This window comes from Cornus florida, unplaced genomic scaffold, assembly GCF_030987335.1.
Source record: "Cornus florida cultivar Cherokee Brave unplaced genomic scaffold, ASM3098733v1 CherokeeBrave_3.0.0_Hap2_Chr05, whole genome shotgun sequence".
Lineage (NCBI taxonomy): Eukaryota > Viridiplantae > Streptophyta > Magnoliopsida > Cornales > Cornaceae > Cornus > Cornus florida.
Window position 1 is genome coordinate 57,365,473 of NW_026775575.1, and position 18,264 is coordinate 57,383,736.

Below are 18,264 nucleotides of genomic sequence, written 5' to 3' on the forward strand. Positions count from 1 at the left end.
TTCTTTTTTTTTTTTTCTTTTTCCCAAAACATTCTTACCCACGAAACATAGTACAGTGATATTTTTCTTGTAAACTTCTACGTTCTTCATATTATAATATAGTTTTTTGTCTTGTAAAAAAATTCTTTGATTAAAATGTAGTTTGCTTTCATTCACTTGATTTTTCATTACTTTCACTAATCGATAAGGCCGAATATCCTTATTAAAATCATAAAACAATGCCCAATAAAAAGTTTAGATTAATTGGAAGAGTGAATTATTTTTAAAATATAAAATAAGTACACTCATCTAATACTTCTAATTAAAATTTTAACTTTTTGACCAAGCAGTAAACCTTATTATACTCAAAGAGTGAGAGGAGTTTGAATCCCAACCTGACTAAAAGCCTGTGTGTGCGTGTGTTTAATTTATCATTTGAAGAACAAAAAACCACTTGAAGAGCAAAAAATATATATATACACGAAGGACATGAAACAAACCCTATTCTAAAAAATAATGATATATAAGTCGGGTTGGTGGCCGATTAACTGCAATTCCTCATATTAACATTTTAGAATTTTGGATAGAAAGAAATTTAAAATTCGAGAAAAATAAGTTCGTCTCTTTTTAAAAAAAAAAAATATTATGAAATAAAAGATTAGCAAACCATATACAGGAAGTAGAACAAACATAGAACCACAAAACACAAAATGAAAATGTAAACTGTGTAATTTCATTTGGGTCACGACCGGTCAAATAATGATTTTCAAAATGCGTCTATACATATGCATCATACATATAAATTCCAACAATCTCTCCCTGAGCCGCGATAAGAGACGTCACAAGAAAAAATAAAAAAGCTCTCCTAAATGATGGAATGTGGTTTTTTTATTATTTTTATTTTTTTATTCGAGACAGAATCCGATAAGTGTAATCTAAGTCACATAAAACGAGAGCGAAATCAAATTCGAGAGCAAGAATGTGAGCGACAAAATTATGTCATAAACATTGAGAATTTGAACCAAAGCACACAAAGCGTTAGAGTATTCAGAACGTGAAAGCGACACATGTTGAGAAGGATTGTGTGACTAAGAGTGTAACGTTCATCAATGTCTCATTCACCCATATGATTCGAGGTAAATCCCACCCATCAAAATTCCAAACTAAATTCCATTCAACTGCATACACATTTCTTTTATTGCATACTCATTCAAACAGCAAATCTACAAGCAACTGCCTTTCCTTGAATAATTTACAGAGTCACGAATCCTTCATACACAAATAGAATTTACATTATATGAAAACTACATCCTATTAACTACTCAATAAAAAAGCAAAAGAAAAAGAAAAAAAGAAAGTACCGAAATAAGACTACGCATTCAAGGAATCGGCTTAAATCACCATAATAAATCGAAATTTGAACTGGACTTCACAAGCAAGTTCATTCAACTTTTAGACTATAACTAAAAGGTCCCAACTTGAGGAGAAGAATCAGAAACATTACTAATAACTAATAAGCCCAGGTTGTTCGGAACCACGACCATCATTTCTTCTGCAAGGGTGAATGAGAAAGGACAGAGGTGGCAAGCTCTTCATTCAGCTTCACCGGAAGAGGTGGCATCTGCTTCATTATCTCTGGCATGTCATTCAAGCTGCAATATTCATTCCGGTCAGCACGGATTACAAAAATTGATTCTATTCAGCAATAGTGAGATGTCTTTTCAAAGCCTTTTGAGGCCCGCAAATACTTGCATGCATGTCAGATATAACCTCACATTCAACAAACGCCAATAACTGAAAACAAATGCTCATTTCTTATTTGGGGTGCATTTTTGTGTAAGTCCCTCGTTGCAAATTACATAGGATCAGTTTTTAGGTCATCATGATTCGTAACTGTCTCGATTCTGTACTAAACATCCTTCAACTTCCAAAACATGTGATAGTTCTTCTAACAGTTACCAGTCAAAATATGTCATCATAGAATGAAATTGAAAGAGAGCGAATTCTTAAAAAAATTCAGTGTATGAGGTTAATTAATTTCTGTGAGATGTCGAATACCCTTCAACTTCAAAACATTGTATCAGAGAGAGAGAGAGAGCTTAAAATTTTACCAGAAAAGGAAAGATGAACGTGGAACAATCCAGTTCCAATGCTAGCTAACAACTTCACATGCTCTATGTATGGATGGCTAAATTAGCATGATGATGATTGTGGTGAAATATTCCAAACAACCACATTTATGGCAAAAGAAGCTCGTGAGCATCCAAAGATTGAAGGCAGTACATATGCAAGCATGACAAACAAGAATTTGCATACATGCAAGAAACAATCATTCCAATTCGGAAGGAGCAACAGTATATAGCATACACAGCTTCATACTTACTCGTTCAAGATTGTTAGGATGTTATTTCGAGCTTGGTGGAAGAGACTGAAGTTCTCATTGATCTGCAAGAAAAGAGAAGAAAGAAGAAAGATGTTACGATTAATCCATTCACGAGGATATATATTTTCTGTGTGATACTGAAATGGTCTGTCAATGAGGTCAAGCTATCAAAAATTATTATATAAATGTTGATTGATAGGCCCCAGCAAACAATGTGCATTTTGCTGACTACACAGCTTGAACACTGTGCAATGGATGGGTACACAAACAACCAAAACATAAATCTCCAAACAACAGCTCATGTCTATCATGAACTCATGTGGACTACTTGTAGGGGAAAAAGGATTTTTGTAGCCAAAACATAATGAAGAAGACAATGAACTCTCAATCCAAACCATGTGCCTTAACCTTAAAAGCTGAAAAATTTGCGGAAATTTGATCCAAGGCCTGAGCATTTTGCTCAAGAAGCTGTCCGGTTGCACCACCAATGGCTGCAAATGACAAATATAACATACTTTTAACTGTAAAGCAATAGGGACAATAAGGAAACAGAAGAGGAACAACAGACATTTTGGTTCTTAGCTAATAGTCATAAACACACAAGCAGCACATGCACGAGTCATTAAAGTCTATAATTGATCCAGTCATATGCATACAAGCAGCACATGTTGTCATTAAAGTCTATAATTGATCCAGTCATATGATTTCTTCAATGGAAATTATAGTTGATTTCACAAATAAATTTCTTTGGAGTAAGAATACAAAAATGCATAGCTTGTGCAATACATGATATAATAATAATATGTAACAATCAATGCAAAAAGTAGCATGCAATAAGTTAATTGGAATAATCCACCAACACCGCATGATCAATGACCATTAACTCAAAAGTTTTGGTTTCTGTTAAGGCCCAAGGACCAAACTAACCTGATACAAACCAGTATTTTTTTTCTCCCTCTTTTTCTTTTTCAATAAATCGTATGGCATGCATATTTCTTGTATTATATTCGCATTGCATTTCTGTTTCTTGGAGACTTTTATTCTGTGCAGAACTATAAGATATTAAACTGACAAGTGTCCTGGATTTATGATAATCTTTCAGCACAAGTCAGTTCTACACAGAACAGAGGTGCAAATGGAGTTACAAATAATATTGAAATTGATGAGACTTGCCTACAACGCAAATATAAAATATTCTAAAAATTGTTAAAACCGAAGTGATACAGTGAATCGCAAGATATGATACCATGCACTTATAATGTTATATATCTTGTGTGGCAAAGAAAAAGGAAAAAGATAAAAGAAAAAATATCTTGTGTGTTTCTAAAGTTTTAAGCATATAAAGGTCAGACAAAATAGGACAGTAAGGTATGTAGATTCTTTTTCATCCATGAGGAGAAGCAATGAAAATAAAAATACATCTCTACCCTACACTCCTTGTTGCAAGATAGACTAGGTAAAAAGGAAAGGATATTTTGTGTGGGCTACCACAAATTATTCACATATTGCTCAAACAGGGAAGAGTATTTAATTTACCAGTCCACTAACGACAGATGAGTAAAAATCTGTTATAAGCTTACATTTAGTTGGAGGATTCAAATCAATGGAAGAAGTCAGAAGGTGGTGTTGAGCCCCACTAAAATAAATAGATAAAAGAAAAAATAAAAAGAAAAGAAAAAAAGTAAAGCTACTATCATGAAAGATGTAACTATTACCTTTAAGTTAGCATTGCATATAACGTAAATATTTAGCAACAAAATCCCCACAACAACAAAGAACAGAGCTTCTATTAAACTAAGTAAAAGCCTTGCACCAACTACTCAGGGTCTTCGATCAGAATTCACCTTCATCAATGACTACATCTTTTATTAAGTTATAGACCATCATGTGCATCCTCATTGAATCATAACAAATTCTTTTTTGCCTTCTATTGTCCTTGTAGTTCCTTCAACTAGAATCAAATCCCTACCACATCTGGTTCAGTAATTATCCTTGTTTCGCATGACCAAACCATCTCAAAACCACTTCTCCCCTTTGCAACCCACGATCTATCAATATCCTCAGCCCATGGATTTATACTAGAACCCATCATATGGAACTTCAAAAAAATTACTGAAACTGCCAATATTACCCATCACCCAACCCAAGGCGGCAAGATGCCTCACCTAGATCTTTGCCAACTTACACCAAAAGCTCACATGAGTTATTCTTGAGGAGGCAGAGGACATGGAAGGGAATGCAGCCCACACTGTAGAATCCAACTCCTGCTCACCCACCTCCTCCCCTAGATCCAACTCATGTAGATGGAAGCATTCTTCTAGAACAATTTACCAAAACTTCCAATCCATGAAAGAGCCAGCAGCATGAAACCGATAGTGTAGAAATGAAAGCTAGAATTTAATTCAGAGCATGAAATATTCAATGCATGCATCGTTCCTGTTTTTTTTTTCCTGGCAAACTAGGGGGAGGGGAATTCGAACACGGGCACACCCATTTGGGGAGCCGGGCACTGTACTAACTAGGCCACTAGGTAATGCCCCTCGTTCCTGGCTGTCTGCCTCCCTTTTCCTACTCACGATATATTTTATATCAAGGTTGAAGGTGCCTATGTGTATTCAAGTTGCTACTTAACTCACGGGAGAAAGCAATTAATGTGAACATCAGAGTTTGGGACTTCGGGATTTCCTCATATGTACAAGATCTTTATCACTTTTAAATAGAATTAGTAAGAGCCTGACTAACTAAGGAGCATATACTTTTATGAATGAGTTAGACTATCAGACAACAACACTTCTAGGACACTCAAGAATACATGTCCAGCACACTTTGGAGATGCAGCCGGACCTTTTAAGACACTTGCAACATGTGACAAGCAAACTTTGGAAATAGAGATGCAAACTTTCTATTGGCATGGAAAGAGTATCAATAAGAAAAATCAAATTAGAGACTTATTTGGGCATATTTAAAAAAGGGAAGTACAAAAACGCAGGTTTTATCAAAGAAGTGTGCATGGAGAAACAAAAGTTGTCCCATTAATGCATGAAGTACATGCAGGGGTTTGTTATTAGAGCACTAAAAGAGATGTAATAAATGGAGATGTCAAACACAAATTTGAGGAACCCAGAGAGGTGATCTTGACGGAGGAGGAAAAGTAGACTAGCCAATGGGATTTATGGTGTAGGTAAGGATGTTTGTGTCTGTGACAGTGTTGTTGCTATGGGAGTTAATGTGAGTTTTCTCTCCCTTATTGCCTGCTGTTAGAGGTGTCTCACATCGGATCCACACAGGAAGTGAAATGGATAGACAAGGAAAAAGAAAGTGAAATGAGTATAAACGGGTTGGGTGTTAGCACCATCTAATGGCTTAAGCTTTTGGGTTGGATAGCGAAGCACCCAAGCCGTTACAATTGAAATCAAAGCCAAGCAGAGTCCTTAATCCGGTGTCACACCAAGCGCCCAATCCGGAGGTGTGTGAGTGTGCTGCCCTGGGTAGGCAGGATGGCCCGAGCTCAACGAGAATGTTGCGAGTTCAGGTGAGAGAGAATGTTAGAGGTGTCCCACATTGGATCCGGATGGGAAGTGAAATGGGTATAAATGGGTTGGGTGTTAGCACCACTTAATGACTTAAGCTTTTGGGCCAAACCACGAAGCACCCAGCCCGTTACAACTACCATGTTGCATGTAATTATAATCTTTGACTTTCTAGATAATACCCGATCCATCTTGTCTTTACCTAGTATCGTCATAATTCCTCTAAATACCTAAGGGGTCAATTCCCTCTTTTCACCATGCTTTAGTGTGGTGTGGCATGTTAAATTTCTAATCCGGACATAAAATGCATTCAGCTAGGCAATAGCGGCGGTGGTTGAAACATTAATGACCTTAAGCAGAGAATTAATGGTGATTGTAAAGGTCTTTGTCACAGCACGTGTTACCATCTCTTTGGCTAGGTTGATTACTTGTTTTACGCATGCACTGACTCCTCATACACCGATCCAAAATCCTTCTAAGTGTCCCGTGTAGTAGTTGTAAGTATGTGAAAAGGCCCTACCCATGTCTCATTCCATACTTAACAAATATGACTTGATGTTTGACAACTTCGAGGTTCGATGACCTGGTATAATGTCAGGGTTTCCTTTAGAGTCAAGAAAGATATTCCCGAGGTTTGGTAACCTAGCATATTAGCAGGGTTTTTTGTGGACTCGAGAATGGTGCTCTCCAGGTTTGGTGATCTCGCATGAGGTCAGGGTTTTCTTTGAACTCGAGAGCCATGTGCTTGAGATCTAGTGACCTCGCATTGATATCAGGGTTTTTCATTGGACTCAAGAGCTATGTGCTTGAGGTCTAGTGACCTAATCATGCTAGGGTTTTTCTTTGCCAACGTGTTGAGAGTTTTGCCACATGGGCCCTCTTTGCCTTTTCAAACATCCACGTGACTATGTTTGTTTGACTTTTCAAAGAGCCACGTGGCTAGCTATTTGACACCTACAGTAAATTATACACACAAATATTTAATGCATACACGCACATGCACATACATATCGTATCTCTACTCCTTACTGCATCTTTTGTCCATGCTACCTGAAAGGTTATTAACTATAGTATCTTTACCCCTTAAGATTTAATAAAAGAAGTACGACAACCGAAGGTTTTATCAAAAAAGTGTGCATGGAGAAACAGAAATCGTCCCATTAATGACGTAGTACACATACAAATATTTAATGCATACACTCACATGCACATGTAAATCGCATCTTTACTCCTTAGTCTGCATCTTTTGTCCATCCCACATGAACAATTATTAACTATTGTAATTCATATGTTACAAATTTCATGTCACGATATTAACTTCTAATAAAATTATATTATTTGTATTTAATATAATTCTATATATATAAATATTTTTTTTTATTATGTCCTTACCACAGTTGTCTCCTACTTTTTAAATATTTGCCTTGTTAGCGTGTCTATGTCATGTCCAATTTTATCACTTATTAGTGAAAAGAATCTAAAAAGAAAAGAGACACGGTCAGTAAATTTCTCACTGGGAAGTTACAGTTGAATCAATCTCATACTCCACTAAAAGGTTTCTGCTGTAAAGTACCTCAAAAACATATCCCGATTTTACACAACATTCTTCTTCTTCACGGTAACAGGACAACTATGTAATGTGGCCTTCTTTTATCTTCAAAAGTTGCACAATGTAAAGAACTGAAGATAGGAATTTCTTAGATCTTCTGCACTAGAATGGGAGACTGTTATCCGAGAAATGTTAGCCTAGAATCATGAGATTTGAGGACATAATTAGTGGGACCACGTAATTGCTGTTATAATTAGTGGGATTTGACTATGTAATTATTGTTATAATTAGTGGGCGTAATTAGTGGGATTTGACTACGTAATTATTGTGAATTATATTTCTGGCTAATACATAGGTGTAGAGATGTCAGATTATAACCCTTTCTTATTATATCATTCAAGCCTTTAGATATTTCTCTTTTATTTCTTCTTGGTATCAGAGCTAGGGTGGTCCGACCACAATAAGGGTGTTACGAGTTCAGCACCACCCATTCGGGAATGGTCTGAGGAGACATTGTTGATGGTTTGTGGTCTAAGGAGACATTGGTGATTCTTCCATCTACATATTTTTAAACATGGGTATGAAGGGGAATGGTCTGAGGAGACATTGTTGATTGTTTATAGTGTAAAGAGACATTGTTGATTCTTTCATCTACATATTTTAAACATGTGTATGAAGGAGAATGGTATGAGGAAACATTGTTGATTCTTCTATCTACATATTTTAAACATGTGTATGAACAGAAATGATCTGAGGAGACATTGTTGGTTGTTTATCATATGAGGAGACATTTTGATTAGTTGATCGGCACTTCTTCATTTGAAAGAAAATCATCTCCGATCAGATTTGCACTCCACAGCTTGCAGACATTTTGATGAAGGGTGTTAGCAAGACGATGTTTGAAGATGCATTGTCCAAGTTAGGCATCTCAGATATCCACGTACCAACTTGAGGGGGAGTGTTTGCCAAGATATGTTAGACTAGAATAATGGGATTTGAGGGCGTAATTAGAAGGATTTGACCACGAAATTATTGTCATAATTAGTGGGCGTAATTATTAGGATTTGATAAGTAATTATATTTCTAACTAATGTTAATATATGGGCGTAGAGATGTCAGATATAACCCTTTCTTATTATCTCATTCAAGCCTTTACATATTTCTCCTGTTTTCCTTCTATCTTGTATTTATTCTAAACCCTATCTTGGAAATCACTATATTAGATGACATCCTTGACATGCCTTGCCTGACCAATATTATTGCTAATCTCATTGTTATAGATATAAAAGCTGAAGAGAGAAATTAAACAAGAAGAACAAAAGGATACACAAACAAAGCCCAAAGGGCTACATCACCTGTATTATATTCTCTTTTAATATTGTTTACAATCAATGCCTCTATTTATACGTGAAAGAATACAAGTGATAAATATGGAAAATACATTGATGGAGTATTCCTAAAATGAATTCCATAAATCACTCCAACCAATATTTTATCTTATGCTTAAATCAGTCCTATGACATTCTACAAACCCCCCCCCCCCCCCCCCTTCCCAAGTTGGTACACAAAGATTTTAACACAAGTGTCCAACTTGAAACTAAATACGAAATTGTCAGAGAGTCCAAGCCGAGTTGATCCAAAGATCCGAGACAAATTGATCCGGAGATCCAAGACGAGTTGATTCGAAAATCCGAGACGAGTAAAGTATAGAGTAGGGTATAATACCATGTTATAGATATAAAAGTTGAAGAGATAAATTAAACATAAAGAACAAAAGGATACACACAAAAAGCCCAAAGGGTGCGGGAATGGGAGCGGGAGCGAATTCGAGAGTGGAAGTGCGAAAATGGAAAAATTTAAGTGACACATGGTGGGAATGAGAGCGAGAGTGCACGTGGAACGTGAGAACAGGAAAACACTCAGAGCATGAGAGCGGCACCCGTTGAGAAAGATTGTGTAACTTAGCGTGAAACAATACAAGTAATGAATATAGAAAATACATTGATGAAGGATTCCTAAAATCAATTCCATAAATCACTCCAATCAATATTCTATCATAGGCTTAAAACACTCCTACGATATTCTCGAACACTCATATTCTGTTTTTCTCTTCACTTCCTTCAATTTAATGTAACTTTCTACAACTCTACATTTCAAAATTCCCAACTTGGGAATCTGATTCTTATTTCTTCCTTTGACATTTTGAAAGACAGAGATCCAGAATTGGAATTATTCGTGGATGCACAAATCTAGATTCTCGAGTGGCTTAAATCCGGACCGTTGAAGTACTTTAATCATATGTGTAATATTTGTTGGTCAACAAAAGCTAACATATTATGAATCGCTTGAAAAAACAAAAGAAGGAAAAATCAACATTCTGACTTTTTACAACAAAGGAAGTTCTTTTCCTTTAGCTAACAAATATCTTAATCAGAACCCATTTAATATCCTATCTGTATGTCTGCAAGGATTGCAAAAGAGACTGACTAGGTTCCAAGTTTGAACTAAGCTTGACCTGATTAAATCCAGTTATAGAAACTAATAAAATTCATCCTTCAAAGTCGAATCTGATTTGTCAAACTCAACCTTTTTTCTAAAGAAAAATTTATAAAAACCGATTATTATCGAACCAAATGCAGGTCTAATTACATTAGATCAAACTGCGATCATCCTCTGGCTGAACTTTTTATCCTTTAAACTTTAAACACAATATTTTTTGTATTCTGCTTGAACTTGCATTCTTGAATAAATAATTATACTCAAAGTTGGTCATGATTAGTTAAGATTACTCAGATTTGTATTTTAACATGGGTTTTGCCATATCTGTGGAGATTTGAATTTTTCAATATTTTCAACCTTGGTTCCATAGAAACAATTCAGAAAACAGGTAAATAGAAGCATCAGATTTGATTCATTCTCAGTTGGCATGAAATGATCCCATTATGGTGACAATTTTGCCGACGGATTTCTTAATTATAAAATACTCGGAGAAATAACTATATCATATAGAATTGCAATCTACTTACAATCGCAAAGTGCGCCATACATTCCTTATCATTGACGCATGGTCTACGTATAAATAAAAACCTCCTGGAGTGTGTGTGTGTGTGCGCGCGCGCGCTTGTGTTTTATATACCTTGCGTTTTTACTCCATCAGTCATCGGCTAACGCATTTACACAAGCCCATTTCCAAGTCTAGTTGACTCCTGGTAACAACTACACTTTGACTGACATTTAGGATCGAAGGTTCGATGATCACTTACGAAAACAGGAAACGCGTAAACATTGTATTCTATATATAAATTATACTATTTTAGAAAGATCTATAAAAATTCTCAAACAAAGACGGCATAAAACAGTCACAAGAAGCAGAAAATTGCTGCAATTATTCAGGGTAAAAAAATTTGTTGCAATTAAAACCAAAAGCATTCATATCAGAAAGAAAGAAGAAAAGAACAAGCATTCCCCTTTGCAAATTTCCACTGGAGTTCTGTATCTTATTAGTAGATGAGAGTGTGCACCAACCTTCATACGAGATACCATCATCACTGCCCATAGAGATCATGGACTGAGCATATGAAGGACCATTGGAACGGATTGTAGCATGAGGCAGTTTGGCCAGAGGATCTGCTACTTTTTCCTGATAAACAGAAATCAAAATTAAATAGAGCTCCTAGGAGTTTGCGTCAGTGGCAGGTACACCTTTGAGTGGAAACACGCGATGGATTGAAATATGACAAAGTTGAATTAACAACAAGAGATGGGATTTAGTTACTTTGCCTCGAAGCATGGAAGCCGCTGGTGAGGCAATCAAGTACCACAGTGACAATACAATTTGGAAGATTTCAAGTTCAGTCATAAAATAATTTATTCAGATGACTTTAAGACGATTTATTTTGTGGCTCCTTACTACGTTTGTTTTAATTATCTGTGACGGCATCAAGGAAATGGTAAATATACTAATTTGACAAAAGAAAGCTTGACGACATGGTGAATTGAAACAAATGCATATGAAGCAGCTTCCCGTTAAGCTGCTCAAGGGCTTTAGCTGCCCAAAATTAATTAAAGGGGTGTCCAGACCTACAATGGGCCCCACAAACCCTACAAGCTTAACAAAGGCATAAATAATGGAAAACAACACCCGCATGGGCCTGGTCCTGGATAAATCCAAAAGTGAAAATAGAGTCTAAATACGGATCCCCACTGCCCAAAAATTAGTTGAGCCCCACAGACACCAACTGTGGCCACCATATACTTGCAATTTCCCTTAAAACTAGCTTTTCTCTTAAACCATCTGTCAATTTGAGTAAAAGTAGGCAATAGAAATCTTACGACATTCAAAGGCACAACAATACAAAAGGATTCATTTCCAAACCATGTGCAATAATTAAGCAAATCAAACAAACCAAGAGGGACTACCACCTCTTTCTGCTGAAGGTACAAAGGGCAGTCTTGAGCAACTGGAACAGGTGAGCAGTAACATCTGGCGCTGAAAGAGCAGGTGGGCCAATACTGTCTAACAATAAAAATGGATGTGTCCAACGACTGAACTGGTAGGATATAATGCCACTTTGTGCAAATAATGCTAAAAGATTAGAACTGCACTTAGTCCACCACTCCTACCACTCTCGAATAATGGGGACCACAGGGTACTAGCTAATTTCCAACTTCCCAAGGGAACATCTAGGAAGCTTTAAGTGGCTGTTCTCACCCTCCAAAGTCAAAGAAAAACCTCTCTCAACTGCAATGGAACACTCATTGCAGACTCTCATAACTATCTTGGAAGACAACAAAAGGAATGGTTGAAATTCACAAGAAGAAGAAAAAAAAAAATTGGGCTACCTTGTCAATGTCATCATTTAGAAAAACAATGAAGACGCCACTATAAACTATGAAGAACCACCAATGAACCAAAGAGCCACTAGTTTGCAACCTAGAGACAATAGCTACATAGTCTACACCTCATCTGCAAACCTATCATAAGATCCTCAAACCAAAAGGGGGGGAAAAGATGTTATATTTGAAACATTTAATTTTCTTAATCAAGCTTCCTGCCCATAGTTAAAGTAATGCTAATATGCTCGAGCTTTTTGCTAAAAAATTTAAGGTGACATTATTTTCTATTTGTTCCTTTAGTTTTTCCTTTCATAAGAATTAAAAATGAAAAAAATTTAATTGATTTCTAACAAGACAGAGTTTCTTAGTAAAAGGATGTCAAGGAAAGAACCATATTACATCAATAGCTTCACTTGCACAAGGTACCCTTAGATCTATTTCTTTGATATTAAATTATTATATTGCAAGTAAATGTGAAACTCATGTCTTTTAATCATATTATGTATTAAAATCAATTAATCATCAATTACTAAAGAAAATCATTCTCACGCATAGAAATGGATAGACCCATTCCAATTATGTGAAACACCATGTTCCTGTTCCTAATCCTGCTCCAGCTCTACTACTGAAGCATGCATTTGTTCCTAGACATGCAAATGCATAATAGAAAAAAATAAATAAAAAGATATAGCAGGCAACTTTAGTACACACCTTTCTGTCTTTATTTTTCCTTGCTGAACTGTGATCCTCTTTCCTTCGTTTGCCATTTTCCTTTTTCTACAGGAGGAGAGAAAAAAAAAAAAAAAAAAAGAAAAAGAAAAGAAAATAAACCATTATACCAGAACCGCTACTATTAACTAGTTAAAATAAATAAAAACGAAGTCATAGCTAAGATCTACTTTAAATATTGCTCTTATCATCAGCCTCCAGCCAAGCTAGTCGGTATGATAGAGTTTTTTTCTTTTTTTGGATAAGAGATAAGAGTTTGTTTATAGATCTTTTTTTTTTTTTTTGTGTGTGCGCGCGCTCGCGCATGCATGTTTACTCTATAAATCCTGTCAAACACTGACAATCCTTAATTTATCAACCATTCTAACCAAGTGATGGTTACACTAATTCAAGTAAAAAAAAAAAAGGGAAAGCTAAATTCAAAAAGAAAAGGACAGTACTCAGTTCTGGTCCCACCCGAGCTTTGGGAGGGAGGACTAGAAACAAACCGAACTTTTGACATTTTACAAAGTGCCTGCTCTGAGGCTCAAAACTCGCACTAGTGGCACTAATGCTCAAGCATTTTACCTCTGAACCAAGCAACGACCCTCAAACAAAACAAACAAATTCATGCAAAAAAAAAAAAAAAAAAAAAGACAAGTCATTACAATTTTTGTACTAACAAGACAAGTAAATATCTCATTTAACTCCACATACATAAGAACTTTTAATAACCCTCTGACAGAATTTATTTCAGACTCTTCACTACGTCTCTTAACCTTGAGAAATTTACAACCATGACTAACAAATAAATTTTACCAGATTTCTTCTTGTAGGCACACATTTCCATTATTAGACCATAGGCTTGAACCTTGGTTATAATGGAATCTTAGGCGACTCGAGAATATCATGCAGTTAATAAGTTGTAAGGATGCATTGGCTTAGCTACTTACAATCATTAGCAGTTTACCTGATGAGAATCTGACAATTGTATAAAGCAATTTACAGACTTACAGCCGACAAAGTTTTCTGAATCATAATAGAGTTGCACGTATAGACTAAAAATAAGCCTACAACATTGGGGGTGTATTCATTTTTGTGCTTCAGCCACCAAGAAAGTGAAACTAATTATAAAAGTTTGAAGCAACAATAGAACATAAGTCGATGAGCAATGAATAAGATTGTGAATGACAGAAACTATTCTTACCTAGTTTAGCTTGAAAAGGGAGAAAAGGGCAAAGGTGTTTCAAATGCATTAATTCACAAATGTGCCTTAATATAGCAATATGACCCAAACCCATTTCCCAATATTTCAACTTCAATTTATGTCAAGTACTTAAGTATCAGCTCCCAACATTGATAATATTTTGTAGGACATTTCAAAGAATTACAAGACATTGGTAGAGAAAATGAGGTTAAACACCCAGGTCACTTATATCAATAACATACTACCAATTTGATAATTGGACTACATAAAATAGGATGTTACATCATAACCGTGCAATTTTGCAAGAGGCTCGCTGTGCTTTTAGTGTTTACTCAATATGTTTCTTTTACATACACAGAAAGTCCTGATGTAAATAAATGTATGCTTTCAATATATAGAATTTGCAATTTTGTAAGGGGCTCACTGTGCTGTTATTGTTTACCCGACATGTTTCTTTTACATACATAGAGAGTCCTAGCGTAAATAGATGTATGCTTTCAATATATAGAATTGACTAACAAACATATTCTAGACATGTGACATTTATACAACATATTCTAGACATGTGACATTTATACATTTTGCAAATCTGTGATGTTCAAAACTCGGTGGGTGGCTGGTGCACCCACAGAACATAGATGATGGTTCTTTGATTTTCTGAATTTTAGAATGAGAGACTCTTAACAATTCTGAAGCCTGCAAAGAAACTAGCATTACAAGAAATGACAGTTCAAAGATTGTCCAACATTCCAATATTCTGTCCATTATAACAAGAAGTATAAAACAATAATGCACCGAGTATGAGAATATGTGAGTACAAATAGTTGTCAGTTCTGCTGCCTTATCTTTAAATGTTAAAATAACTCAGATGATAGTGGACTTGACTTGATCAATAAATCTACTTATACTTCAATAAAAAAAAATAAAAAAATTCATATAAGTATTTAAACTTCAATACTTATCATCATTTGACTAACTTGGGACGTTCAGTTTAGGAGGCATTTTCAGGATTGGGAAATTGAGGAGGTCACTCGTTTTTTGGAGTTACTATATCGACAGGTGATCTCTCATGAGGAGGCTGATTGTTGGCATTGGAGTCCTCACTCTCAGGGTCATTTCGAGGTGAAATCCTTTTTCAGGTGCCTTTCTGTTGGGGCGGGTGGCACTTTCCCTTGGAAGGCTATTTGGCGCTCCAAGGCTCCCATTAAGGTGGCCTTCTTTGCTTGGACGTCTGTCTTGGGTAGGATTTTAACCCAGGATAATTTGAGGAGGAGAAAGCAGGTGGTTATCAATCGCTATTACTTGTGTTGACGCGATGAGGAGACAGTGGATCACCTTTTGTTGCATTGCAGTATGGCCAGAGATTGTTGGGATATGATGATTGGGTTATTTGGGGTCCCCTGGGTTATGCCATGTTCCTCTAGAAGGTTGATTGAGGCTTGGAGTGGTACCTCAGTTGGGGCGCTCATCCGGGATGCTTGGAGGGCTACCTTTCTCTGTGTTTGGTGGTGCATTTGGCTTGAGAGGAATCGGAGATACTTTAATGGCAAGGAGAAATCCATTTCTATGCTTAAGTTCTCTATTATTTATACTCTCTTTTGTTGAGTCTCAGGGAGAGATTATCGTTCTATTGAGGAGATTGTTATTTTTTTGGCCTCTTTGAAGGCTTGAGGCTTTTTGTGGCCTTTTCATCTTGTTTCCATGGGTTTCGCACCCCTTTAAGCGTTTTTTTATAAAATTCTTACTTATCAAAAAAAAAAAACTTATCATCATTTGACTTGGGTCTTGGCTATACCTCAAGTCAATAATGCTTTCTTTTTCTTTTCTTTTTTATAAGTATTAAGTCAATAATGCTTTCATCAATGAACATGTCAAATCTTAAAAAATGGGTTTCAATAGTTCAACCTTGAAAATCTAAAATTTTAGAGCTATATTACATGGACTCTTATAAATACGTAAAGTCATCCATGTCGGACACTTGACACTTGGACATCCTCATGGGAAACGTACGTGATTTACCTACTTGGAAATGCACCTAACAATCATAAACAAAATTCAAATTAATTAGACAATTGTACATAAAATCATTAATTGTGTTCTTTTTTTACATTATTACTTTAAAACAAGTAAATTTTTGTGTTGACCACTTTATGTTATATAAACACCATTTTTTCCTATAAAATAAATGAAAAATACCAAGACTTGTGGATATTAGCCTTGTCTCCATATCAATGCTTTGGAAATTAGAGAAAGCCAATGCTTAGTGCTTGGCCAAACTCGCACCAAAGAACATTTTTTAGCCCGTTAAATAAACGAGCCTAGTCCTTATGACCCATGGCTCGGCTCATTAGACTTGCAAGCAAATTCATGAATTACCTTAAGGGCCTTCTGGACATGGCTCGTTATTAACTTATTACCAAAACATTTCCTTATCAATCTTGGTCTCAAGCCCTGAAGCTCGAACTTTGAGCAATCAGGATAGGCTGAATGAACCAAAGGTACCAAATTTGAACACACATAGCTGGCTGGAGCTTGAGCTCAAATTGTCATTTAATTGATCGAGCCAAGATCAAATAGCTAGATGCTTGCTCGGCAATCGGCTTGATTGCTGTCTTAGAAGTTAGCATGATATGATCAAAATCTTAATAAATAATCCACACTATATGTTGATCAGTATGTAGTCTAGGTTCCAAAGAGATTCTATTCAGCTAAATTCAAATATGATTTTTTAAACTATGAATTATTCTTTATGGGTTTCACAAAATTCAATAAAAACATAATCTGAATGACATATTGGGAGTCAAACTTATCAAAAAATATATATATTGGCACAGGAGTTGAGAACTAACAGTCATCCATCTACAGCGCAATGCAACATCTCGAACTGTCTTATCTTTTAACTGCATTGCAATTTTCGCATAGCGGACTATATTGCTTTCTGAGGCATATCTGCAAAAGTTAGATAGCCACAACAATTTAATATGCATTCTCTAAAACTGAAGAAACACAAGTAAAGCTACTAAACCCGTGATGAGGACAAAAAAGATTACAAAGTATATAATCATATGCTGACCAAAGAAAAAGTGACTAAAAAAGAGCACAAAGCAATATGGCTTAGATAGTTAAGGTTGTTGCGTTTTAAGTCGAGGTTTCTAAATTTATAATTTCCACACTTTTTTCAATAGAAAGAACCCAAACTAATATCCAATGCTCAGTTAAAAAATCAGGGCAAAATCACATATACTTCTCTTATATCTGTGCATACATACATAACATTTACATCTAATGTATTACAATGGCATGCCTTAACATTAAAAACACACACTGAATATATATATATAATAAATAAAGACATTTTCCCTTACTCGTAGAGAAAGATAAAAATAAAAATTCCCCACAACAGATAAGAGAGAATTCAAAATGTTAAACCATATGGTGTATCAAACGTGAAGGAAGAGAAATCCACATAGATTCAAAGAAAACCCCATAGAAGAACAACCTTCAAACATTAAACATCTATACATGTGTATGTGTGTATGTATATATAGAGAGAGAGGTGGGTTTGACTGACTTGGTGAGCAAATCCTCCAAAAGGGACTGCTCATCGGGAGTCCATTCAACGGAGATACCCGGGTTGTGCCTGAGCGCCGCCTGGGTGGGGGCCACCACCGTGTTCTCAGGCACCGCCGGAGAAGTACCGTTACCGTTACTGGTGGCGCCATTTCCGTTGCTCGAACCTTCTTGATTATTCCCAGATGGGTTCGCACTCGCAGCCATCAAATCATTCACTACTCACTCGAATCAATCAATCGAAGATAATTTCCCAACTCAACAGCTCAATTTTTCAGAATAAACTCTCTGAATCTCGAGAAGAAAAAGAAAAAAAAAAAAAACACCTCTCAGAGTACTGTATGTATAGATATAGTTACAAATAGGAAAGATATATATGCTGACGAAGAAGATTGTTAGTAGTATTTTATGTAAGAATTGGATAAACGAACAAAGATTTTTTAGAGAGAGAGAAAGAAGGATGAACCTGTAAAGGTTCGATTTTGCTGATTAAAAAAAGTGT

General features: G+C 35.9%; 1 protein-coding gene across 2 annotated transcripts; it reads right to left on the bottom strand.

Moving 5' to 3' along the window:
- Nucleotides 1-1,203: 1,203 nt before the first annotated feature.
- LOC132306546 (uncharacterized) lies at nt 1,204-18,264 on the bottom strand. 2 transcript variants are annotated; one of them, XM_059803967.1, is made up of 8 exons: nt 18,229-18,264; nt 17,764-18,050; nt 17,042-17,141; nt 12,989-13,054; nt 10,967-11,081; nt 2,771-2,853; nt 2,363-2,424; nt 1,204-1,631 (listed from the first exon to the last, which is right to left on the bottom strand). In XM_059803967.1, exons 2-8 carry the CDS (start codon nt 17,967-17,969, stop codon nt 1,523-1,525), a joined length of 741 nt encoding a protein of 246 aa, XP_059659950.1. In that variant the 5' UTR covers nt 17,970-18,050; nt 18,229-18,264; the 3' UTR covers nt 1,204-1,522. The 2 variants fall into 2 exon arrangements, with proteins under 2 accessions (XP_059659950.1, XP_059659949.1); XM_059803966.1 differs by having other exon boundaries at nt 17,764-18,264.